The sequence below is a fragment of the Rattus norvegicus genome, chromosome 8 (genome assembly GCF_021556685.1).
Source record: "Rattus norvegicus strain SHRSP/BbbUtx chromosome 8, alternate assembly SHRSP_T2T, whole genome shotgun sequence".
In the NCBI taxonomy this organism is placed as follows: Eukaryota; Metazoa; Chordata; class Mammalia; order Rodentia; family Muridae; genus Rattus; species Rattus norvegicus.
In genome coordinates, this window is record NC_141541.1 from 79554507 (window position 1) to 79580383 (window position 25877).

The 25877-nt window shown below is 43.5% G+C and overlaps 1 protein-coding gene across 11 annotated transcripts in view; it reads right to left on the reverse strand.

Moving 5' to 3' along the window:
• Aqp9 (aquaporin 9) overlaps window positions 1–23061 on the reverse strand; it is a 46080-nt gene extending 23019 nt beyond the window's left edge. The window contains exons 1-5 of one of the 11 annotated variants that reach the window (XM_087563590.1): window positions 17241–17309; window positions 16113–16269; window positions 13194–13306; window positions 12098–12375; window positions 11671–11844 (exon numbers count right to left, since the gene is read on the reverse strand). In XM_087563590.1, coding sequence (XP_087419716.1) covers window positions 11671–11781 — 111 coding nt within the window. In that variant the 5' untranslated portion in view covers window positions 11782–11844; window positions 12098–12375; window positions 13194–13306; window positions 16113–16269; window positions 17241–17309. 11 annotated transcript variants of the gene reach the window in all.
• Between the last annotated feature and the right edge of the window lie 2816 nt (window positions 23062–25877).

The window sequence follows — 25877 nt, forward strand, 5'->3', positions numbered from 1 at the left end:
GGAACACTGTCAAGCTGTAGATAGTTAACAGCAGCACACTGGACAGGTTGATATTGAGAACTTAATCCTAATTAATATTGTAATAAAATAGGAAGTAACAACTCATTTTTTCTTTTTTCTTTTTTTTAAAGATCTATTTATTTATTATATATGAGTACACCGTAGCTATCAGACACACCAGAGAAGAGGCATCAGATCTCATTACAGATGGTTGTGAGCCACCATGTGGTGGCTGAGATTTGAACTCAGGACCTCTGGAAGAGCAGTCAGTGCTCTTAACCACAGAGCCATCTCTCCAGCCCCTACTGTTTTTTAAATTAGAAAATGAGTCAGTAGTTGAGAATAAGTTTTGACTGATAGAATCAACAAAATAAAAGGAGAGAGGGTTTGAAGGGATGTGCCCGTGGGAGGAGGTGGGAAACTGGAATGTGTGGGATTGTTTCCTTGAAGGGAATTATCAAAGGAGAAATAAAAGTTGTTCTGTCTTTTTAAAATCACTAAAAATGATACTGATGGGGAATTGCGATATGAAACAAGATTAATGGGAGGGAACGGAACGGGCGATCAGAGTTAGGACCTTAAAGAGTTTCAAAAACACCAGGCAAAGCACTCAAAGCACACAAAGGCCCCACGAGGGAGGCAGACGGGGGTGGAGGAGCCTGTAGAGGCAGTGGGAAGACGGACCGGTCAGAACAGATACTACCAGAGCGGAAAGCAAAGAAGCCGGTGTGAAAGCTGTAAAGCATGCTTGGCCACAAGGCTCAGGAGAGATTGTAAGAGCCAGAGAAAGCTATGTAGATTCGTTTCAAAATTGTTGCTTTCAAAAATGATAGTTTTGAAAGTATTAGCCACATTGAAATCTATATGTAAGACAGCAAATGAGACACAATGTCTTTATCTTTCCCTTTCTTTTCTAATTTATTGGGGGCTGTTTGTTTGTTTGTTTGTTTGTTGAGAAGGGTCTCCTATGGCCCTGGTTGGCTTCACGCTAACCATGGAGCCGAGAATAACCTGAAATCCTGAACCTCCTTGACTTCACCTCCCAAGAACTAGGAGCGTGGGTGTGTGCCCCACACTTGGCTGAATTCCTTAGATAAAGATACTGATTTCCATCAAGAACAAAAATCTAAACTGAACCTCTGACTTTCAAAGACATCTTCCCTCTCCTCATGTCTCCTCTTTCTCTCTCCCCCAGTGTATGTATATGTGTGTATGTGTGTATGTGTGTGTATGTGTATGTATGTATGTGTGTATGTGTATGTGTGTATGTGTATGTATGTATGTGTGTATGTGTATGTGTGTATGTGTATGTGTGTATGTGTGTATGTGTGTATGTGTGTATGTGTGTATATGTGTATGTGTGTATATGTGTGTGCATGTGTATGTGTGTATGTGTGTATGTGTGTATGTGTGTATATGTGTGTGCATGTGTATGTGTGCGTATGTGTGTGTATGTGTGTGTGCGTGTGTGTGTGTGTGTGTGTGTGTGTGTGTAGAAGGTAAAGGCACTTGCTGCCAAATCTGACAACATAAGTTCAATTTCTGGGACCCCCACGGTGGAAGGCAAGAACTGGCAAAATTTACTCTGGTTTCCACATGTGTGCATGACCACACATATAAAAGATAAAGAAATAAAATACAATAAAAATCAAGCATTTTGCAAAATAGGAGAGAAAGAATTCCAACCCATTTCAGGGGCCTAAAGCAACCTTAGTAATAAAAGTAGACAAGGACAATATACATAAAATATGATGTTGGGGATAGTGAGATGCTCTGTGGTTGAGAGCACTGGCTGCTCTTCCAGAGGAAGGTTTGGTTCCCAGCATCCACATGGCGGCTGACAACCACCTGCAACCCTGGCTCCAGGGAATTCAATGCCCTCTTCTGGAAACACCATGCATGCACATGATACACATACATATATGCAGGCAAAACAGTCGTATTCATACATATATAAAAAAACCAAATCTTTTAAAATTATGATCCTAACTTTAATAAAACAGTTAATTAGGGATTAGTATCAAGAATGGAGGACTTATTTGGTGCTAAAATTGTTTATCAACAGAATTGACCATATGAACAGATAAAGTGGACTCACTTGTTTATCTCAAAGACTTACATAAATTTATGTGCTTAATAACTGTAGAAATTGTACTCTTAAAAAGTTTTAAAATCAGTCCTAAGTAAGAATTCTTTTGAAGTTACTGTATTCTCCAGCATCCCCCAGGGATTATTATATTTAATAACCAAAGATCATGAAGTTGACAATAGAATGATAAATAACATTATTAAGGCTTCTACTGACATCACACAAGAAGCTCAAACTGCAAAAATGTGACAGAAGAAACCAAGTGTTTAAGGAACAGAAAGTAGCAAAGACTTCCTTAGCCTCTGAGGGAAAAATACTTGACAATAGGAAAAAAAAACTAACCCTATTTTAGAATGTATATGACTAATTCAAAGTATAAAATTCTAGTGAAAATCCAACTAATGATAGATCCACTTCCATGTTCACAGATGAGAAAACTCAGCATTCTGAACGTGTCAGTTGTATCTAGAGTGATGCATGACTTTAACTCATATTTTCTCTTAAGGAACTCAATAAGTTGATTCTGCAGTTCATACAGAGAAATAAAAGGTTGACAATGTTGACAGTGACAATTTAAAAAGTTGTCAGAAATATGTAATTTGTAACAAAAATATGTGGCATTTGTGCAAGTCTGGACATTAGTCACATTGTTCGATCTGATTGTCTATACACAGAAATGAAACACACACATATGTGACCTGGGATATGACAGAGATGACATCTGGGTCCATGAAGAACAGAAAGTCTGCTCAGAAATGAGGCTGGGCCAGCACTCTGTCTTTCCAGACAGGGATGACAGACACCTATTGTACAACACACATCAAAATAAAGAAGACTGACTCAGAGCTCTAAATATGAGTAAAAGAAGCAGTTGACCTTGATAAGCCATAGGATATCTTTAGTGTCTGATTCTAAAATATCCACATCCTATAACTGGGAAGAAAATATTTGAAATCCCAAAGAGAATTGGTCAGAAGACAAGAGCAGGGAGCATGCATTGTCCTGAAATACATGTGTCTTCACAAGGAGAGAAAAACCTGATGGTTCAGTGTGTGAAAATGAGCATCATACCAGGCTAGATGAAAATTACTACTGAAGTTCTCTGTCCTATCTTTCAAGTGAGTGAGGGGGAAAAAAGGAGGAAAACAGGACATTAGCACCTGCTAGCATTCTGTCTAAGCTCCACCTCCTGGCAATAGCCAGGTGTGCCTGACACTATAAAAGGGGCTACTTGCCCCCTCCTCACTCTCTTGCTCTTGCTCTCTTGCTCTTCCCCTCTTCCCCCTTGACCCTTCTCTCCCCATTCCCCTCCCCCTTCTCTCTGTGTGCTCATGGCCTGCCTCTACTCCTCTACTCCTCTTCTCTCCTTCTCTACTCTTCTATTTCTCTTCTCCCCTCCCCTCTCTCTCTGCCCTACTATTCTCTTAACTCCCCTCCCCATGCCCTGAATAAATTCTATTCTATACTATACGGTCAGTTGGTGGTGTGGCCGGTCCCTCAGGGGGAAGGGATGTCTCAGCATGGGCCTGGTGAGGCACCCCCTTCCCCAGACCTCCATAGAACATAATCCCCGCTCGCCTTTATCCTTTTATTAACAACAGTGCCCATACTTGAAAAAAAAGGAAAATGAAAAAGTATCATAGGTTGCAACTGGAAGCACAAATCTGAAATCACTTTGTCGAGAAACCTTAAAAACACACATCAAGTTTCAGAAGCTGGTACTGTAGAAGCCAACAGACCTAGACACAGAGAAACGCTTGCACGCGTGTACAGGAGACTTGTACAAAGACGCCCACTACAGGAATGTGGCCTGTATGTAGAGAGCAGCTCATGAGTTCTTGGCACAGGTGAAGTAACACCCTCAAATTCCATTACCTAAACACAAAGGGCAGGAAGACTACAAAGTCATGTATAAAGCTGCCAGCGGTAACATGACTGCACGGACAAATGGCAGCCCAAATCCAAACGCATCTCCAGGAATGTTCACTTACTACAGTGGAGGGAAAGCAGAGATTCTAATCCTGGCTCTGCATCTTACATGCTTGGGCAAGTCACTTAAGCCCTGACTGAAAGTCACCCACACTAAGTCTTAATAGCATGAAAACAACACCCTCGCCTCAAGAGACTTTTTAAAAGTGTGTCTGGTTGTAAAAATTGTGTTTAATGAGTGATGACCACTCACCCCACCCTTTCTTGCCCTTATTCTATTTAATGGAGGAAGGCCTGCTATCTTTTGTATCTACAGCCTCTGTGAAATATGTCTGACTGGGGTGGGGGAAAGAGTTAGCTCTTCTACGGGATCGGAGCTCAGGCCTTAGGCTTCCTTAAAGATACCCGAGGGCAGAAACACAAAGGACTACACACGTCACACACAAATCACAAATAATTAAATACAAATGAGGAGGAGTCGGCAGAACTGACTTTGAGAGTTCAGATGTCTTGCTGTGCTGGGAGGAGAACACAGCAGAGCTCTGTGAGACTGTGAGTCTCTAGTCCCTCATCTGAAAGATGGTGGCATCCGACCCCAGACCCCACACCCCACACCAGACTGAAGCCTCCACGTGGGAGCCTGAGGACAGAGGATCCTGACAGCTCAGACAAACCCTTCGTGTGGGTTAGCTTTGTGCCGCTCTAACAAAATACCTAGGAGAAACAAATGTAAGGAGTCAACATTTGCCAGTCATGGGGACACAAGCCTATAATACCAACAGCAAAAGCTGTAAAGCAGAAAGATCAGCTCGAGGCCAATTCATTTACAGAGCAAGATGGAGGCCATCTTGGCCTATGTGAAGGAAACCTTGTCTCAAAAGCAAAACAAGAAAGGAAGCAGAGGGAGAGAGGGGAAGATAAAGAAAGGTTAGCTTTGTTGGCTCATAGCTCTAAGGGGTTTAAGTTGAGGGCTTGTTTGGCCCACTTGTCTTCAGGCTTTTGGTGTAGTTCGTCGAGGAGGGACATGTGAAGGAAGCAAAATGAGGAAGGAAAGGATCTGAGTCCTCAGTGACCTCTAACTTCCTCCATGGGACCTGTGTCTCTCAATAGCGTCACAGCCTTTACCACACCGGCTTGGGGCAGATTTGAGATCTACACTGTAGCACTATCTTTGGCCTGAATGAGTTAGGGCACTGCTGGCTGTAGGCACTTCTGACACACTATTCCACAGGCCTACAGGAAGCTCTATCTTCCTGTAACCCTCAGTCTTCATCATTCAAGGCTTCAAGTGGTTTTGCAAAACCATAAGCTAGAAGAGTATATGGAAAGGAAACAACGGCCCTGAGTGAGCCATAAAGAGCGAAGAGTCAAGGAAGGGGTCTTTTGAGGTCCAGTTCTCAGTAGGTTCTTTGTCACGAGACGAAAGGGGGGGTCTAAGGCTGAGATTCATGACCCATACTTTTAATCTCAACTCTCGAGGGGCAGAGGCAGGCAGATCTCTGTGAGTTCAAGACCAGTCTGGTCTGCATAGCAAGTTCCAGGCCAGCTAGAACTACATAGTGTGACCCTGTCCTTGCTGTCTGGAGTAGAGGTCTCAAGGGGAAAACAGAAAACAGAAAACCTAAAAGGAAGTTGTTGTACTACATGGTCAGAGGGCTCTACGATCCATGAACGGATGGACAGGTGGCTGAATCACCCCAGGACCCAAGTGTTGCAAGAGCTTTAGAGTATGTTGGTAGAAAACAAAGACATCCCCATACTGCTAGTAGACCTTCTAGTAAATGTCACAGCCACAATCATATTATCTACTCTGAGTTGTGATCATGTGACATCTCTGGTGTTTAATAATGGTGGTGTATTAGGAATGGCTGCAGTCAGAATGTCAAGGCCTGCCCTTGTATCCAAGGACTTGGGGAATCGTGGATGAAAGACTTAAGGGTGCTATTCCCGTTTCTTTATCTGGACAAACTGATCTGGTTGGTTTCCTTCCTCTGTCTTCCAGGAATGGTTGAAACAAGGCAGAGTCCAAATGGGAACGCTCTGTGCTTATAGGAGGAAAAAGCACAGGGGGAGCCCACGGGCCTAAGGCAGGGCTGCTGGCTCTAGGTGGATTCAAAGAACACAGAATTGCATCAGCTCCTCTTTCAACAAAAAAGGATCAATCGACACGTGCCTATTCACCCTTATCTTAGTACCCAGTGTTTCTGAGTAACTTAGTAGACCAGAATTTCATTGGATTATGCCCGATGAAATGGATGTCTCCTTTAATCAGGAGGCTGAATTTTTAAGACCTTGACTATTTCATTTGAAATGCTGACCACATACTCTTTGAAAAATCTCCTTGATAGGAAGTCTGCACTTGCAGACTAGAACACATGCACTTTATGGTAACAACCTCTCTGACCAGTATGTCTGACCAAGAATCTACCTAGAGTAGAACTTGAAACCTGCTCTCAGAGAGGGGCCAGTCATGGAGGAGAGCAACAACAAGGATCCGTGGGATCTGTGATGTCTGCAGTCTATGCTGCCCACATCCCTACCCCTCTGTATTCTGTGTTCCAGGACAATTGCTTTTCATTTCCTTCCAGGGCACAGATCAAGGGCATTGTGTTTATTTAAAGCAGTTATGCTTTCTTTTCACTCATGAGATGCCAAAAGATAGGTCTCCAACATGGGAGAAACTTTGGTAATTAGAAAAAAATTATCAGTCTTCCCCACTGCCCATAGCTTCCAACTCAGAAAAATACCCTTCCTGAGGAGGAAGCTTTCTGGAACATTTTCCTCAGCATCAAGGGTAAGAGGAGCTTTGCATCAAAAAATCCTAAAAATTATGGAAAGAGAGTGGAGTACACAGAAGAGTGTAAGGTAACCATAGCCTCTAGGAGAAATAGTGCCAAACTGTGACGGGTCCTAGGAAGTTTGGTGGAGGAAGAGATTTTCATTTTTTTGTGGGTCCCATTTGTGTTTGTGCAGAGCTCTGTGGAAGATGCAGAGAAAAGCCATTGGAAGATGCCCAGGGGGAGACCGAGGGGGGAGCCCCAGGTAAGAAAGGGGGAAGAGGAGCCAGAATTCTATTACCATTTCGGGTGCCAGGGACTTTATGTCTCCAGTACATTCAGTTCTCACCTCTGTGACAGCGTTAGCTCCTTTTGAGACTCAGGGAGACTAAACTCATTGTTTGAGACCATAACTGCAGCTGAGAAGTGCAGCCAGAGGCAGGGGGACATTGTAGCTCCCCTGGGAATCTTAGGACTAAAGCAGCTTCTGCAGTTTGCTAGTCCCATGCTGCAAGCCCAGCTGCAAACAATTCCCGTCTTTGGTTCCCTCCTTCTTGCGTGTCATGTGTGCCCACTCACATAAACAGTCGTTTTTGTTTTTGTTGTTGTTGTTGTTGGAACGCAGGAGAGGTGAAGACACTGTGTGTCCTGGGTGCCATGTCTAGTGCCATCAGCCTGGCCATCCATTTACCATCCAATTCTTATGGCCATGAGCACATTCCAGCTTCTGTCTATGAAATGCTGACGAAGGTAGTGGGGTGGGAGGGGTAGGGATGTCTAATCTACCATACAGTTTCCCTAGCCTTGGTTAAGAAGGGAAATGGTAAGCTTAAGACCCCAAATTAGAAAGAACTCCTTTTTAATGCCTTTCAGGTGGGCATTTTGCTCGTTGAGGCCTCAACCTTCCCCTTGCTTAACAGTTTATGAAAGATAAAAAAGAAACTGTTAGCTACAACAGGTTATTACTGGTATAACTATGAACTCATGTCAGTAATAAATATGGCCATCTTGGTAATTAACTGTCTAAGCAACCTGATACACCTGGGGAACTTACCGCATGCTCTTTTCCTCAGAACTGTCTTACACGGATAGTTAAGCTCAAAATGCTTAACCCTTCCCTCTGCAAGAGGGAGACAGATTGGCAACCTTCCCCTAACGTCACTAAGGATAAAAGGCCTCTATCTGAAAGGTCCCAGTGTCTAACAGGCCAGATTCTGCCTCATTCCTTAGCTTATGACTTGCTTGGTTTTGCTTGGAGCCACAGTTGACAAAGAACCTTTTCTTTCCTGAGGACTACTGTACCAGGCCTCCTTGGTCATTTCAATTATGGTGTGAAAGAGTGTGAAGGGGCCCCTCAAGAAGCAGATTCTGAGATGGCTTCAGACCCCAGGGATCAGGCAAGGTGGGAGTGATGTGTCTAGCCTCTTCCATTTTTTCCAGTGTTCTCCTCCCAGGCCTTGTCAGTGGGCAAATCTTTACTAGAAAAAGCCAGGCAAGATTTGCATTTGCTGATAGATCCGAAATAACGTACTGGGGTGACCCTAAGCAGAAGTGTGTGTTTCCAATAGCGAGGACTCTGTCCAGGTTTAATGGAAAAATGAGCTGAGATGAATCTCAGTGAAATATCTCCTCATAGGGTTGTCCACTAAGTGGGGAAGCTGGGACTGAAGATCTAGTAACAACCCTCAGAACTACACGAACTTCAGAGAGAAGGGCTATCTGGGCTGGGAGGGAAGGGCGCCTGACTTTAGCACATCAGTGAATGTAATAGACAGCTTGTGAGTGTAATTTAGGAGGCTAATCCACTGCACCACTCTACCATGGGGCTGCTACATGCTGGGAGCTTAGTAATTTAGGAAGAGTAGTAGTTAGACTCTCTGAATGAGGCTGGTCCCCTCTCCAAGGTGGCATCTAGCTTCCAACGCTCAGGGGATTTGTTGTTTAAAAACTTACACTTCTTATTTGCACTTCCTTTTCAGGCTTACACAAAACAGAACACAACAACCAAAGTTCTAGATTATACCAACTTTTACTTTGGCAAATAACTATAGGATGTCAATTGGAATTCATGACAGAATTGCCTTTGGCTAGAATTAGGCTCAGTTTTCTACCATGCAGCATTTGGATAGCCTGTGTCTAGCTTCTGCCTGGAATCGTTGGTCTGTGTGGGTGACACTGTTCTCATTCCATGGAAGTCAACACAGAACACAGTGACCACAGATCCAGTTGTTCCCAGTCAGCAATCAGTCTAGTCTGTAGTAGGCATCAATGATATTCAGCAGTGACACCGCTTGTATGGAGATAGATAGCATCAGGATCTACCTGGTGAGTGTTCAAGCCTCAAGAGTGACCTTCCCCCACTGCAGATACCTTTGGTAAGGTACCTGCAGGTTGTTTGACCTTGTTTCTGACTGATTGATTCGATTCTAATTTGAAATTCCTACAAGTCTCTCCTTGGGTTACCATTCATTGACTTGTACATTTCACAGAACTCAGGGGAATCCTGAGTTTACAGGTTTATTCTAAAGGATTCTGTGAGGAGGTACAAAGGAAAAAAGATTGAGGAATAAGAGAAGAAATGCAGGTTCTACATCCACCCTCTAGGACCCTCCATGTTTGGCTGTCTTTTCAACTTTATGTGGAGATTTTACTACATAGACCAAGACTGAAGCATGAAGGCCAAGTGAAGAAGCTTCTAAGGCTATATAACCAGGTTAGGGCTAGAAGGCATAGCTCAGAGGGAAAGTATCTGAATGTCATTTACACAAGGCCTTGGGGTTGACTCCAATCATCCAAAAACAAGTTAATAAAAGTCCCTGAGTGGGAAGCCGGCAAGCTTGTCTATCCAGATTCTTCTCTGCCCCTCTATAATGACATTCCTTCTTTCAGACTATGAGGCTGGGTCTTTCTGAAATGAGGGTCTTATGACCTATTATCACACGGGCTAGATCTGGGAAATTCTTTTACAGCAAGCCTAAAAAGGGCAGGGGAGGGTGGAGATTGAGAATTTCTAGCCTTGGGGAAGGCAACCTCAAGTATCTGGGGCCAGCCTTAGGGAAGGAAGCAGGACAATAGTACCGTGGGGGAAGATGGCACAGGGCTTCATGATCTCAAGGGTGACAGGCTAAAGTAGCTTTCATCGCCTTAGTGTGTAATGGTATTATGAAACTGATTCTTAAGAAACAAGGAAGGGCTTTAAAATGTTTTCAGTTACAGAAAAGGAAGTCGAGCTCCCTTCCTCTTCTGCACTGAGGTGACACAGGCATTGCTTTGCTTCTCTTCGTAAGTCACTGTAGGCTCAGGGCAGACTGCAGACAACTCTTTTTATAAGCTCAGATTTTCAAACACCTTGACCCAGGATGGGCGTGGTGATGTGCACCTTTTATCCTAGCATTCTGAAAGCAGAAGCTCTTTGCGTTTGAAGCCAGCCCGACCTATAGAGCGAATTCTAGGCCCACTGGAACTAAATAATGAGACCCTATTTAAGAACAAACAGCAACAACAACAACAATCCCGAGTATCTCCATATCTGGCTGGCGGCAATTTTCCGGGAAGCTCTGACTGAAAAGACGTCTTGGGAGCTTTTGTTTTTTCCCTCTTTTTCCCTTCTAACCAACCAGGCCTAAGTCCTGACCTTGACCACAGTGAGAAAAATAAGGAGCTTCCAGACAGGGAAAGGTAAGAAGGAAAAAACAGTTTTTATTTCTCCCAGTCCCGACTGTATACATCCAACCCTTCCCTTCTCAATGATCCAAAGCCTAGGACTTTTTTTTTCTTATATGCACAATTTAAAGACAGTCTTCTAGAATCTTGAGAAGCTGAAATTATGCCTGGAATAGTTCTCTCTCTCTCTCTCTCTCTCTCTCTCTCTCTCTCTCTCTCACACACACACACACACACACACACACACACACACACACACATTCTAAAAAATTAAATCGAAATAATTGTCCCATGACAATAATCTTCTCTTTACAAATGGCCCGGAGAACGGTAGAACTTAGAAAGCCTGCGGCCGGCGCTCATGCCACTTCAGTAACTTTCTGGTCTCCATTCTATTTTGTTTGTTTGTTTGTTTGTTTTGTTTTGTTTTGTTTAACGGCTGAGCAAATCTCCTTCAGAGATTTGCCTGTCCACATCTACCTCTATGAAGTTCTTATAACGTCTATTTAAAGATCTTGAGAGATTTGCTGAAGCCAAGTTAAGTCAAAGGAGGGACATTATATGAAACCGACACAGGGCTAACCACACCACACCAACCCCGAGTTCTGATTGACTTAAGTAGGTCCAGAGATGGCTCAGTAGACAAAATGCCTGCCGCCAAGTCTGAGGACTCGAGCTCCATCCATCCCCGGAGTCCACGTGGCGGAAGGAGAGCTGACCCCAGCAGGCTGTTCTCAGATGCACACATAAATAAATCATAAATGAAACAAGCAAAACTTCCAGGCACCTCTCTTGGCAGCCTGCTCCACGTTCTCCGTATTTATTGGCCGTCAATGCCTTGTTTCAGGTGAGTCAGCCACCAATTGGAAGCAAGCTGGGGCACACGGATTACTTCTTCAACTCGAAGAAATATCTAGCAACTCCCTCTTTCATCATAAAAGCCACTTTAAGACACTTTAAAATGAAGAAGTACCCCGCCTCCCCCATCTCCACTCCTAGCAACTGTTTTGGATACACGTTAAGAGCAAACGAAGTTCTTACGGCGCGGTCACCAAATAGCCAAGCAACCTAGAAAGTAACTTGCTACCTCCTAGAAGGGACTGGATCTGATAATCAGAGAAAACAAAAACAAATGCCCTGCTCCAGAAGCTTGGCAACCAGGAAGGCGGGGTTAGGTCAGAATTGGGGAAATGGAAATCGGGAAATACTCACAATCATTATAAAGGTGCCCAGGAACTCGGAGAGTGTCTCCTTCGCTATCCGGCTCTTCAGGGCCAGCCTCTGCATGAGGCTCTTCTTGGCACCGTCCTTCTCAGAAGGCATCTTGGGGTTTCTGCCAGAGGTACACTTTCCACCAAGGTCTGCTTGCTCGGTTCCCTGCCTTCACTACCACATTAAAACCAAACCAAACCAAAAACAAACAAACAAACAAAAACCTGATTAGCCCCACACGGATCTCTGGAGGTGACTAGAGAGATACTTGACTGTGTGAGGGCCTGTCCCAATTGGAGCTGTGACTTAATCTTTGTCTGCCTCTGCTGTCGGCCCCTCCCTCCCTGCTCACTGCTAATTGTTTGAATGAGCTATAATCCCAAATCCTCAAAATGATCCTTTTTGTACCCAATAGATTAATCATTACCTTTATTCTCTGGTCTCTGGCTACTTTTTCTCTGTTGCCTTTCTTTTTTTTTTTTTTTTTTTCCCAGGAGATGAGAAAAGAGATGCTGCTTTGGTTGTGTTGCCAAACCAGAGATGGGCCTCGGTCCAGAAGAGATTTTCGTGTTACACAATTCCAGCCTTCTGATGATTTGTTTTCTCCTATTCGGAAGTGGGCAGTTTGGGTGTAATTTAGAATGGTTAAATCGGATATGGATGCCTTCACTGTGAACGCTCTCTGCTGAAGGCTTTCTTCCAAACCTAGAGAGTATAAGACATTATCCCCCTACTAGTAGTGACTCAGGGAATTCAGGTGACTACTGAAGTCTCTAAGAAGGGCTCTAGGAAAAAAAAAAAAAAAAAAGAAGGACTCTAGAGATAATTAAATTAACATATGGAAGGCAGTTTAAAGGCTCTGCAATATAAGTTTATGGGACAACTGGTTAGTACTGCCTTTAATCCCAGTGCTGTGAGGCGGAAACTGGTTAATCTCTGTGAGTTCAAGGCCCCAGACTGGTGAAAACGAGCTCCAGGATAATCAGGAATACACAGAGAAACCCTGCCTTGAAAGGAAGAGAGAAAGAAAGAAAAGAAAGAAAAAAAGAAAGAAAGAAAGGAGAGAGAAAGAGAGAGAGAGAGAAAGAGAGAGAGAGGTTAAGGTGTTTATGGGACAAGATGGAAACTCACTGTCTGCTAAGCAAAATTTAGGATTCAAGAACCAGAAGGACAGAGAAAGCAGCAATACACACCAGAGGGCTGGAATTCTAGCCCCCTGGCAGTCAATCCCATCCCAATTAAAGAAGAAAGGGGTGACTATGCCCCACTAAGGTGTCTAGTTTAAATCCGATGAATTAACAGCCTTACAGGCAGCAGACTACATTTTATAGTAGCTTCTTATCCTGACCAATAGGCAAGCCCTGATTTCCAAGGCTGGTTTGTCTGAAAAGATGGGATTCAAGGCAGTAGTCTCTAAACACCTCCAGGCGGCCCACTGACTGGAACCCATGCTATGCCCCCTCCCTCCCTCCCTCCCTCCCACAGAGCAGCCTGCCCTGTTCCCTTTCGGGGCCCTCCCCTACCTTTGCAGGAGGTCCTCAATCATTTCCAGCTGAGGAGGCAGGCTGGAGAGGGGGAGGAGAGGATGTGAGGAGAGCTGCTGGGAAGAGCCCAGTGGCAGGATCAAACACCCAAGCTGTAGGAAAGTTTACAATTCAAACCCAAGAGGTCACATTATTTAAAGAAAAAAAAATCTAGCATTTTGGCTTTAACTCCTGATTAAATGATCATGGTGAGGTTGTGGATAAAAAAAAAAAAAACACAACAAAAAACCAGAAGTTTGCTCTCACTCCTGGTTAGGTGATTATGGATATAGCTTTGTCTTGGAGAGTTTCCTATGACCACATTATGTCCAAGTCCCGGTGGCTAGACCAGAGGAACAGGACTTTATTGCTCTGACTTCAGCTAATAAGACACAAAGCATGTTCTTCAGAGTCCACGCTCACTCACCTGACAAATATTTATGGCACACTTCTGTGTGCCAAGCACTGCCTGTAGCGAAAGCACAGGGCGGTCTTGCTTGTCACAGGGTCAGGTATGAGGAAGACCAACATAGGAAATAACCACACAGGCACGAATAGACAACTGCAGCCGAGGGCACATGCTTTGCCGATGGCGGCTGTATTTCTATGTGCAAATACATAGTCCCCCTTGTTGGAGAGATCTCTGCAGTGTCTCCCAGGAAATTATGTCTGAGCTGATCAGGAAGCACAGGGGTTACTCATAAAATGGGGAAGGAAGTGGGTGTGAAGGGCTCTGAGGGCGGGGGGGGGGGGGGGGGCAGCATGACACCTACCAAAGAACCAGAGAAACACCTACTGTAGTTAGTCTCCAGGGCGAAGGAAAGAACAGTGTGAAGAAGGAAGGAACTGTAGTGGGGAAAACAAGACTCCACTGAGCCTTGTACATTGTGTGTCAGGTTAAAAGCGCCATAAATCACTGGAGTAGATCAGGTGGGGCCAATGAGGTCATCAGATCTTTGGGTTTTTAAAAAGATCATCCTCCCCTAGCTGTCCCTGACAAACTACTAGCCACCAGTGGTTGCCCATCAGGCTCTAGGGCACAGCCCTAAACCATTGGCCACACAGACGGTCCCTGTTAAAATCAATGGGTCACAAGTTGGCCTGGCTCACACACCTGTGATCCCAGCACTTAGGAGGCAGAGGCAGGCAGATCTATGAATTCAAGGCCAGCCCTGGCTGCAAGAGCAAGTTCCAGGACAGTCAGGGCACAGAGAAACCCTGTCCTGAAACAAAACAACAAATGAATGGGTCACAAACAAGACAAAGATGTTGGGGTGCTATGGGGAGGAAGAAGAATGGCAGGGGTGATGGTGAGTAAGCAGAATGCCCTAAATTCTTACATTAAACTATTAGTGATCAAACTTAACCAATTAAAAAGACAATCTGACTGTGAGTTGGGAGGGGATTAAAGGGAGTCCTAAATTGCCACATGTAGATTCATGTAGAGGTGTTCCAGGATTCTAAAGCTGAGTGGCAGTTTGCATAATGAAGAAGTAGAAGAAGCCGTTTAAGAGTTCCTTGTGTCCTGAAATGGAGGGGGTGGTGGGTTAGACGTAGAAAATAAAAGAAACTGTCAAAGTTCCTTGCTAGTTCCTTAGCCGCTGGGAGAGGTGGCACACAGTGCTAGCCCTGGAGAAGCCCAGGACTGCAGTGGAGATTGTGTGATGTGGAACCGCACATGCCTGGGAGAGATATGAAGTAGGAAGCAGTGTGAGCCCACACGCAAAGGGTGCCTGTGTTCAGAGAGGTGATTGATGAAGCCATTAGGACTGATCGGGTGGGGGAGTGAAGAGCCCAGAAGTAGAGATTGGGCGGTCTATGTCACGCTCAGGTGAAGGGGGTTAGTTATCGTCTATTATTCCCTATCACCGTAACTCATTCATCAAACAGAACTCCTCACTTCTGTCTCCAGCCTCCAGGCAAACCGCCCAAGTACCCTAAGAGGGAAAGCAGTGACCATCACTCTGCCCTTCACCTTAGGAGGGATCTTTACAGAAACACTCTCCCCTTTAATGTTCTAAATGGATACATGGGGCTATGGTAATTTCCATCCATGTAGTCATTAGTCAATCAGTCCCATTCCATCCACCTGTCAATCCATCTGTCCATCTGTCTGACCATCCATCTATGATATCTATCCATCAGTCGATCCATACCATCCCAGCCATCTGATTGCATCGTATCCCATCCATCCATTTTCCATTCTGTGCATCCCTCTTGACATCCGTTCATGCATCTATCTATCTATCCATCCAACCCTCTCTCATCCATTCAGGAACACATTTCACTAAATACTGGCCATGCATTAGGCACTGGGGATTAAAATCCAGATCTATTCTGCTAAGGAATAATAGTCTAAGTGAAAAGTTCCTGCAAAGGACTATCCCATCCAAGAAAATACAGGTACACTGAGCCAAAACCCTGGAAGGCTGTTCCACACTTGCCAACACCTTGCCCCATTCGGCTATCAACAGTCCTAACTCTGTGCCATACTGAATGTCAAAGCCTAGCCCCTGGAGCACATTTAATTCTATCTGGATGTGACCTTCTCTGGCTCCAGCATTCTCTTCTGTGTACCTAACTTTGCCCACTCATGAGATGGTCAATTGTTCACGAATCGGACCACCTCATACCCTGACCTCATCTTTTTGACTTCCCCTGCATTGTTTAGCTCTAGCTCTATTCTAGGGCCGCCTGTTCACACTTGGAAATGATGTCACATCCCAGGACCATTCCTCTCACACAATCTTTAACACTGCGATTCATCTCACCGATGATTGAAAGGTCCATTCCTAGTTTTGGTTTGTTTTTCATCTATACTGCTTCTGAAATCTGCTGGCATCATTCTCGAAAAGCCAGCCTCCCTCCCCACCTAGTTGTTAGTGAGTGAGCCTGGCTCTGTGACACAGGTGCACTTACCTGCATCTTGAGTTCCACTGACCTGCTGGCTCTTGTCTATACCCTTGATACCCAAGCCCAACTCTGGGTACGCTTGGCCATGGGTTTTTCCTCAAGTCTTCTCTCCTCAGACAGCTGGATGATATGAGGGAAACTCATATAATTGTATTGACTTCCCCTGTGATGGGTAGTTACGATACAGCATTAGTATTACTGCTGTGTCTCCAGTTAACCTTTGATGTTGATGGCTCTGGGTTTTGCCAGGAGGTATAATCAACCGTCTCTGTGGGGCCGGACCCCAGGGAGTCTTGAGTACACTTGACCATCCAGATCCCACCCTGCTTCCTTCTCCACAGCGGGCACTGCCTCCCCAAGGCCCCTCAGTTCCTATTGCTTGTTCTCTGAGCGCAGCTGATTTTTGCCCCTGAGATCCCATAGAAGAAGAAATAGGGTTCATTGGTTATAATTCCTTTCATGTTCCTCCTCAAAAATGTGCCCCAGTTTTGTTTCTGTCTTCTCCTTTGTCCTCTTCTTGCAGTGAGCCCTCATTCTGGCTCCTAACCCTGCCTCCTCTGTGGGACAGCCAGTTAACAGTTGCCTCACCCCCTTCCTAAACTGGCTTCTATCCCAGGCCCAAAACAAGCCCAAGTTTCTCTTATGCTGAAAACATTCTTTCAAAGCCGTTTTACTTCAAATTACCATTGCATCTTGCTGTTCCACTTTCTCCCTCATTTTGGAGGCTAGAAGTGGTAACCTTTTTTTTCTGAATATAAAATCATATTAATTTTAAAAGTCATAACATTTAGATGAAATGTCAAAATCCCATAACTCCTGGCCTCAGAGATAACTAGAGTTGGAACACACTCCTCTAGGAGTCTCATGAGTAGATGTGTATATGTTTTTCCCCCTAAAAGTGAGGTATTTACTAGGTCAAACTAGTTTTGCTCTCCAGAATCAATTCTGCTCCTTCTATGCCAGTGTATAATTCATTTTTCTGACTGCAATACTCCCTTGTGCAAACGTGCCATAGTTCAAGCAAGCTCCTTTTAGCAGACAGTTGGTTATTTTCTAGTTCTCCCATTAAAACAGAGCCCTGGACCTCCCAGCTATTTGGGACATCATGGTGAAATGTCAATGGTAGGCCCTTACCAGGCAACTGTGGGGACTTCCTAAGTGCCCATAGTGCCCCAGGACTAGGAAGAACAGGAGGCTGTTAACAGTTACTACCTGACATCACACACATCCTCCCCTCCCCCACCTATGCTGACTGTGGAGCCTTGCCATCCTGGCCAGGACAGGAAGGGCAGGATTCCAGCCATCCTTCTTTATCCTGAGGAAGACACATTGGATGCAGGTGCTCTGCACACAGCTGCCGGTCTCCTTTTCCACTCACTGTCCAGATACCCTGTCCTCTCTACAATAAGATAATAGCAACTCATCTGACCTACAACACTGAAGCCCTCAGCGGAGACTACCCTGCTCCGGCTGCAGGGCTCTCCCGGGTACCCGCAGGAAGTCACCCATCACTCAGCCATTCTGTGGGAGATTGTGCTTGATGGACTCATCACTCTGGGAAGAACTCCATTTTTCTTTCATCTTTGCAAGGAGAAATGTCACCCAATCCCCAGATATTGCTATCTTGATCTGGGCACCGGGCATGCCAGGATGTTGACTGCTAGTTCAAAGTCGCTACCTCAAGAAACCTCCTGTTTTATCCTGGCAGCTTCCCCCTTTTTCCCTGTCCTACGTCAGTGACCTTTCTGGAAGTGGGCTCTACCTGAGAAGCCCCAGTTCGCCCCCTTTTTGAGACTCTATTTCTTCCCTCTTGTGAGGGCCAAACTCTTCCCTTGAGGACTGGGGCTCAGTGCTCATGGTCTGTGATCGCAGACCCCACACTCAAGTTCACTTGAATTTCTCACTCTTCCTGAAGAGCAAAGGTGCTGTGAGGGTGTCCACACATTACCTGGCCTCTGCATGGCCATCTTGTAAAATAAATTTTGGGCTGGATTTTACCATTGTCCTGTCTTCCTTATTCCTTCACATCAGATCTTCCCCACCACTTTATATAGAAAGGTTTTTGGGGTTTGGTTGGTTGGTTGGTTGGTTGAATTTTTCTTATAGCACAATGATGTCCACACTGCTTATAACCGCCTTTTGGCCTTAAATAATTTTCTTGAACAAAGGAGTGATTTATGGAAATGTTGTTTCTTGGTGTGTGGGTGTAATTTTCAGTCTGTGTCAGTGTGTCACCTACCCCTATCCCACCCCCAATATTCTGCACTCCTGATCCTCCTACTCCCAGCCCCCCAAGTAGCTTGATGTTCTCTCTCTCTCTCTCTCTCTCTCTCTCTCTCTCTCTCTCTCTCCTTCTCCCTCTCTCTCTTCCTCGCTCCCTCCTTTCCTGACCATCTCCTTTTCTCCTCTTACCCTCCGTTTCAGTCTTCTTCAAAGAAAAATCAGTGGACAATTTATTCCACTACACTTACATTGTATTAATGTATTTTTTAAAAGAACTTCTATACCTTGAACTCCCAAGGTTGCCACTCCCTTAATTCAATTTAATATCCTTTAACACAGGATTTGCTCTATTTCACTTCCCTGGTGCCCCTTTAATACTCTAACCACATATTTTATATATAATTTTTCTTTCTCAGCTTGCTATGCTTGTTCAAAATGCTCTTCATGAGACTTAACCAGAGAACAAAGTTTCTGCTGGGCTTTTTTGGGACTTCCTTTGTCAATTCGATTAATTAGTATGATGGTTTGTATATGCTTGGCTCGGGGAATGGCAACCTTGGGCAAGATCCTGCTCAGCTAAATTTAGATCCAGGCAGGTGGTAAAACCTTTAATCCTGGGAGATATGCATGCAGATCTCTGAGTTTAAGGTCAACCTACAGAGCAAGTTCCGGGACAGTCAAGGTTAGGCAGTGAGGGAGTTGGAAAACAGAAAGCTGATAAGATAATAAGGGGGATTACGTTCCAGTATCATCAAGGCAGGAACATGGCAGTTTCCAGGCAAGCATGGTTCAGGAGCAGCTGAGAGTTCTACGTCTTCATCTGAAGGCTGCTAGTGGAAGACTCACTTCGAGGCAGCTATGTCCACAATGAGACAGTCCCTCCAAAAAGGCCACACCTCCTAAAAGTGCGGTTCCCTGAGCCAAGCCTATACAAACCCTCACCGGCTCGTTTGGGATTAGGTGCAAAGGTGCTAAGCACTTGGGAGATAGAACTGTCTCAAAGGAAATGAAAGCCCGATTTTACTTCAGCAGTGTTTCACGTACTTGCTGGCATGGTTTCTGACTTTAGAGACCCAGGACTGTGACGGCAAGCCAGAGCTCCGGGTTAGCCACCCTGAGTGTCATCCCTGAAGCTACTACTGAGGCTGGCCTTACCACGCAGAGGCCTATTCCTTCCTAAAGTGATACTCCTCTGAAAAACACGTGTTGACATCACAGCAGACACAGAGCTCCAGCTTAGAGTGAAATGCAAAGAGAATGATGAGATCGTGTCCCAGTTCCAAAGAAATATGTGCAGAGAAATATCTAGAAAAGAGAAGTTTGAAGAGCTTTGTGGCCCTTGTACTTGAAGACACAAAGAAGGATATATGGAAAGATTGTCTGGTTTCTGATGAGGATTGCACTTTGAGTCTAAAGTTTATTTAGCTAATAAATTGTTAAAAATAATGGGAAAAACTATGCTAGAAAGACATTTATATTTTATAAAAATATAAAATGTGCAATTAAATTACAGTTTTAATTGTAGGATTTGTGTGAGTGTGTGTGTGTGTGTGTGTGTGTGTGTGTGTGTGTGTCAGAAGGCAACGATCAAGGCAAGGACAGAAGGCAAGAAAGAAGGAGGCTTTCTTCTGCCCTCCCTATGTGTGCTTTGGGTACAGGTACATACACACATATTTAAAAACAAAGAAACACTTTGTGCATATGCATATTAGCCAACAATACGACCTTAAGAAAGGGCTATAAAGATAGATAGGTATGTATTATGGTATTTCCTTGTAGTGTTATCTTACTTTTCTACAGAGTGAACCAGACTATTAATAAAAACAATTGGCCAAAGTACAGTGGGTAGCCACAACTCTTTGCAAACACAATAATTGATGGTTTTGAGGGAGCCGATGAATAAGGCCTAAATAAAACCCGGTATACCTCTTCTCTTACAGTAGGAATATGTTCCTTATTTCCTTCTCTTACTGTTTTATTTGAAGTCACTACAGTCACAATAAATCAAAAATAATAGAAACAAGCATCCTTATATGGTTCTTCAATGTAAATACAATGTCTCTGGTACATTCACCATCCACAATTCATCATTTCATATTTCTATCAGCATGCTAAAAAGTTTTTGTTGTTAATTTCTTTTTTGTTTAAAGATCTATTTATTTATTTTGTATATGAGTACACAGTGGCTGTCTTCAGACACACCAGAAGAGGGCATCGGATCCCATTACAGATGGTTGTGAGCCACCATGTGGTTGCTGGGATTTGAACTCAGGACCTCTGGAAGAGCAGTCGGTGCTCTTAACCACTGAGCCATCTCTCCAGCCCTGTTGTTAATTTCTAAGGCATACATTTATTTACCCAGAACGAATCTCACTATTTAGTTTTGACTAGCTTGGATCTTGATATACAGGCTAGCCAGGAATTCTCAGAGATCTCCTTGCCTCAGCCTCTGGAGTGTTATGATTAAGACTGTGTTGTTCACCAGCATACATGAAATCTAAGACATTTAAAACTACACACACACACACACACACACACACACACACACACACACACACTTCATCTCTCTTTCTCTATCTGAATGTGTGTGTGCGTGTGTGTGTGTGTGTGTGTGTGTGTACATGCATGTGTGCTCGCACATACATGCCACATGTATAAGGATACCCTGGAGGTCAGAAGAAAGTGTCAGGTAGTCACAGGCAGTTGTGAACTGACTGATACAGGTTTTGGGAATCAAACTCAGGTCCTCTGCAAAAACATATTTTATATCCTTTATAATTTAAAAACACTTGTGATTTTGCAAGTTAGCAGTAAAGTATTGGCCTCAATATTTTACTAATTAGCTAACTGGAACATTGTTTCACTATGAATGATTATAAAATAAGACGATCATTTCAAATGTCAAATCAGTCTCGACATATGGTCACTACTTAAATTAAGTCATTATTTTTGACTCTAGGTACTAATGTCCATTTTAAAAACGAATTTAACTACATTAACATATTTGTCACTCTAACAAAAATCAAAGTACCAAATTTAAAGCAGCATTTAATCTCTGAAATTGTTCTAAAAGCAAGGCACGTAAAAGAAGTTGAGAAATCAGGTATAGAGCAAATGACAACTTATTTACATTTTAGGAACCTAATTATTTTATTATTCTTCCAGAATGAACTCTTAACCTCCAAGCCATGGCTCCAGCCCTCATAGGATATAATTTTAAAATGTAGATGTTAGATGTTACATATAATATAATTTAAATATATATAAATTATATTATATGTATATATACATATAATAAAATTTATATATATATATATATATATGAATACACTGTAGCTATCTTCATGCACACACATCAGATCTCATTATAGATGGTTGTGAGCCACCATGTGACTGCTGGGATTTGAACTCAGGACCTCTGGAAGAGCAGGCAGTGCTCTTAACCACTGAGTCATCTCTTCAGCTCCCCCAAAGTCTATTTTCTTTTTTTTTTTTTCTTTTTTTTTTCCCTTTTTTTCGGAGCTGGGGACTGAACCCAGGGCCTTGCGCTAGCTAGGCAAGCGCTCTACCACTGAGCTAAATCCCCAACCCCCAAAGTCTATTTTCTTGCATTGCACAAAGTGATATATTCATATAGTCAAGGTTAATGATTATTTATATTTGTGCCACTTTATTATAATTAGTATGGTAGTTTCTTTGTTGCATAACAAAATTATCTGTCATCAAATATTCTCTCAAGTTTCATTCTGATCTACACCAACATATGGCACAGATTCAGGTCAGTAATCCAGCCTGGTGTAGCTCTGCTCAGGACCTTAGGAGGCTGAGATCAAGGTGTTGCCAGCTATATCTTTATCTGAAGGCTTGAACAGAGAAAGGTCAGTGGGTGGGCACCCTCAGGGTGTTGTCACTTTCTTCTTTGTTGTTGAAAGACTAAGGTTTTCATCGTGTGGCCAGCAATTGATTATGGGTTGCTAACAGGTGCCCTTTGGTTCTTAAAATGTGACCCCTCCATAGATCTTTTCAGACCACGATCACTTACTTTCAGAAGATTCCAGTCTACTCTAGGGGCTCATCTAATTAGCTAGAGCCATTGGGAATAATTATCAACTCATAGTCAACAGATTTGGTTACCTTGCATATGATTGCCCCTGTGCCTTTGCCTATAACGTAACCACGGGAAAGCTCTCATTCTATTCACCAACTCAGGCTCAGTCCCAGTTGGACTATAGTGTGTATGAACACTAGGTTGGGAAACCCAGGGGCCATCCTTGAATTCTGCTTGCTCCTCTTTATCAGTCCAATTCTGGGGAAAGAATGCTCAAAGCTTGCAAGATGGTAGCTTTGCTTCAGTGAGGATGGTATGAAGGCTTCAGTGGAAACTCTTTCTGTCTATGTCGATGCTTTGTTGACTGTGACTCTGGTAAGCCCAGTGTAAATTCTCCTTCCCTATATCTCTTCTTAGGGTGGGTCCCAAGAGAGATGCTTGCAACAGGATAGAAGCACCACCTGTTTGCAGCTCTTGTGTTGTCACTCACCTGATGGCTCACCTTGCTGGTATGAGGCCAGATCCACACCTGTAGCCTCTTGCCTGGATCTTTCTTCAGCTTTCCCAACTCCCACATGAGGTGTGAGCATATGGAACTCCACAATGAAGCCTTCTACCTTCCGTAGGCCAGCCATGTCATCAAGGTCAGAGGCAATTGCGACTGATGATTTTCTGTGGGTATCAGTCTGTTCTCATAAACCTCAAGTGACAACGGCAGGTCCCAGAGTACTCTCGATGTGCCCCACCCCCCACGCATCTCCTCTTCCTGATCTTTCTACGAACTTCAAGTTTCAGGTATGAAGTAATCTACCTGTCAGGGGCAGCTTAACTAGCTTCTAAAACTGTGTAAGACCAATTTCTGAAATATATTCCTTCATATATAAGAATAGATATGCACACATATGTCCATGTGTATAAATATATACACACCAATATATCTATATATCTGTAGCTATATACATAAGAAACTGCTGTATGTAGCTTTGCTTCACTACACTCTAAGCTGTCTTTGTATGAATTTTCATCATCATAACAACTTCCCAGTAAGCTATGCTTTTTGTCAAAGTAAAATTTCCCCTTCGAACATTAAATATTTTATGTCTTCTACTTTACATAATAATTATGTTTTTGTGTTTGTTTGCTATATTTCTGCCTGTCCCTCAATCTTCAATATGTTGAATAAAATTTAGATCCACATTATATGTTTATTGGTCAGTCTTGTAGAGTTATTTACTTTACAAGTACAAGGTCATTTTACAAGCATAGATGGATTTAAAATCTTCCAGACTCGGTGAATCTTTGCAGTGAGCTTAGTTTAAATAGAGGTAGGTGCATGAGTTCTGGTAAGGTGGTTGATCAGCATAGAGTAAACAAGCCCCTCTTTTGCCATTATAATTACAGCCTTCATGTGTGAATACAGTTTTACACACATACACAAAACCATTTTAATCAATTCTTACTCTTACAATGGCTCATGTTATCGATGTTACAAGCCAACAGATCTTGACACGTAAGTGGCTTCTCAACGTTACAAGGAAGGTCTTGTCCTTTTTACTGAACAGAACCTACCCTTTAAATGTCAATATTTAGAGAAATAATTTCTTAAAATGGATTTATTTTTATAATTTTTAATTTATGTACATATGTGCATCTCTCTCTGTCTCTCTGTGTGTGTGTGTGTGTGTGCGTGTGTGTGTGTGTGTGTGTGTGTGCATATTATATTCATGCAGGTGCTCATGGAGTCAGCAGAGCATCAGATTCCCCTGTAGCTAGAGTTACAGGTGATTGTGAGGCGAGCATTGTGAGTGCTGGAAGACAAACTCTGATCCTCTGGAAGGGCAGCATGTGCTCTTAAAAACTGAGTCATCCCTCTAGCCCCTTAGTTTTTAATTGAAAAGAAGAAATAATATTGAGAAGGACTAAATGGGCTCTTTCCCTCTCCTGCTCAGAGTCACCTTGTAGATCTTTAAAAGGACAGCTCCTTTAAAACACTGTTATTTATATTCTTTCCTTTTATAAAATTCAGCAGTTCCCCATGACACATAAAGACCGGAATCCCTACATCCATACTGACAACGTCCCACTGTGACAGTCCCTATAAAGCTCATTTGCTGGAAATGTGGTCCCCAGCAGCAGTGCTGAGAGCTGAGACTAGCATCTGCTTCATGGAAAATCTTCCCTGGTGAATGAATGAATCCATCTATGGACTAATGGGCTATGGGGAACGTGGCATACTTGCTCTGTCTGATCATGCAAAATACAGCATCTTGTAGCAAGGAGCCTCTTACCAGTAACATGAGCTAAATATACCCCCTTTCTTTATATATCATTCATTTACAGATATTTTGTAATAGCAGAATAAAAAAGGGTCAAGGCGCCCAGCAAGTCTAAGTCTTCTGAAACTTCACTTCACAAAATAAGCACCTCAATATTCTCAACATGAAATCTGATTTCACCTGAGAGGACTCCTCGATTTCACAATACGCCTTGCTCACTTCTGCCCACAAGCCCCGCCTGCACTATATCTTTTCATCTAGAACCATCTTCCTGCTGGTCTTCCTGTCCAAACCCTAGTCACTTCCCCTTTTGAGAAATAAAGCCATTTGCTACCTTTTTAAAAATATAATTTTATCTTTAATTATGTCTCCCTGAGTGCTGGGATGTATGTGTATGTGAGTGTGGTGCCCATGGAGGACAAAACAGAGGATCCAGTGACCTGGAGCTGGAGTTACAGAGGGTTGTGAGGGTTGGGGGCTGAGACCTGAACGTGGGACCGCTACAAGGGCAACAGTGCCTTTTGCCACTAGGCCATCCACCTCTCCAGTCTCCCAAACCTATCTGTGAGTCCTGGCCTCACCAGTGCATTACCCACAGTGGATTTTAAGTTGTATTATTCATGTGGCCCTTAGGTCCAGCCCCTTATCGCCCCCTTTGTGCCCAAGTACAGAGTTTCTGCCAAAATAACAGTATCGTTTCTATATATTTCTTGGTATGGCCTAGAGAGCAGACCTGTTCTGTGTGAGCTCATGAACTTTACCACCACAATGGCATGAGATATTTTCACACTAGCTGGGACCCAAATCAGACTTGGGGAGAGTTTTCCAACCCAACTCTATGGCTAAGATTTTGGAGTGTATCTGGCTCATAACAGATGCTGTAATGTTCCCATCTCTTTTTAAAGGTTTATTTATTGATTTATTATATATAAGTACACTTAGACATACCAGGAGAAGGCATCAGATCCCATTACAGATGGTTGTGAGCCACCATGTGGTTGCTGGGATTTGAACTCGGGACCTCTGGAAGAGCAGTCAGTGCTCTTAACCACTGAGCCATCTCTCCAGTCCTCTCTGGAACCATCTTAACTGTAGGGCAATATGACGTAGCCTTGGTTTACCCAAGAACCACTTACACCATCCCAGAATACAGGCTTTTAAACATTAGCACACCACTGACAGCAAAGCCTTTGTTCCTGAGAGAGACAGCCAAAGGTGTGCCTT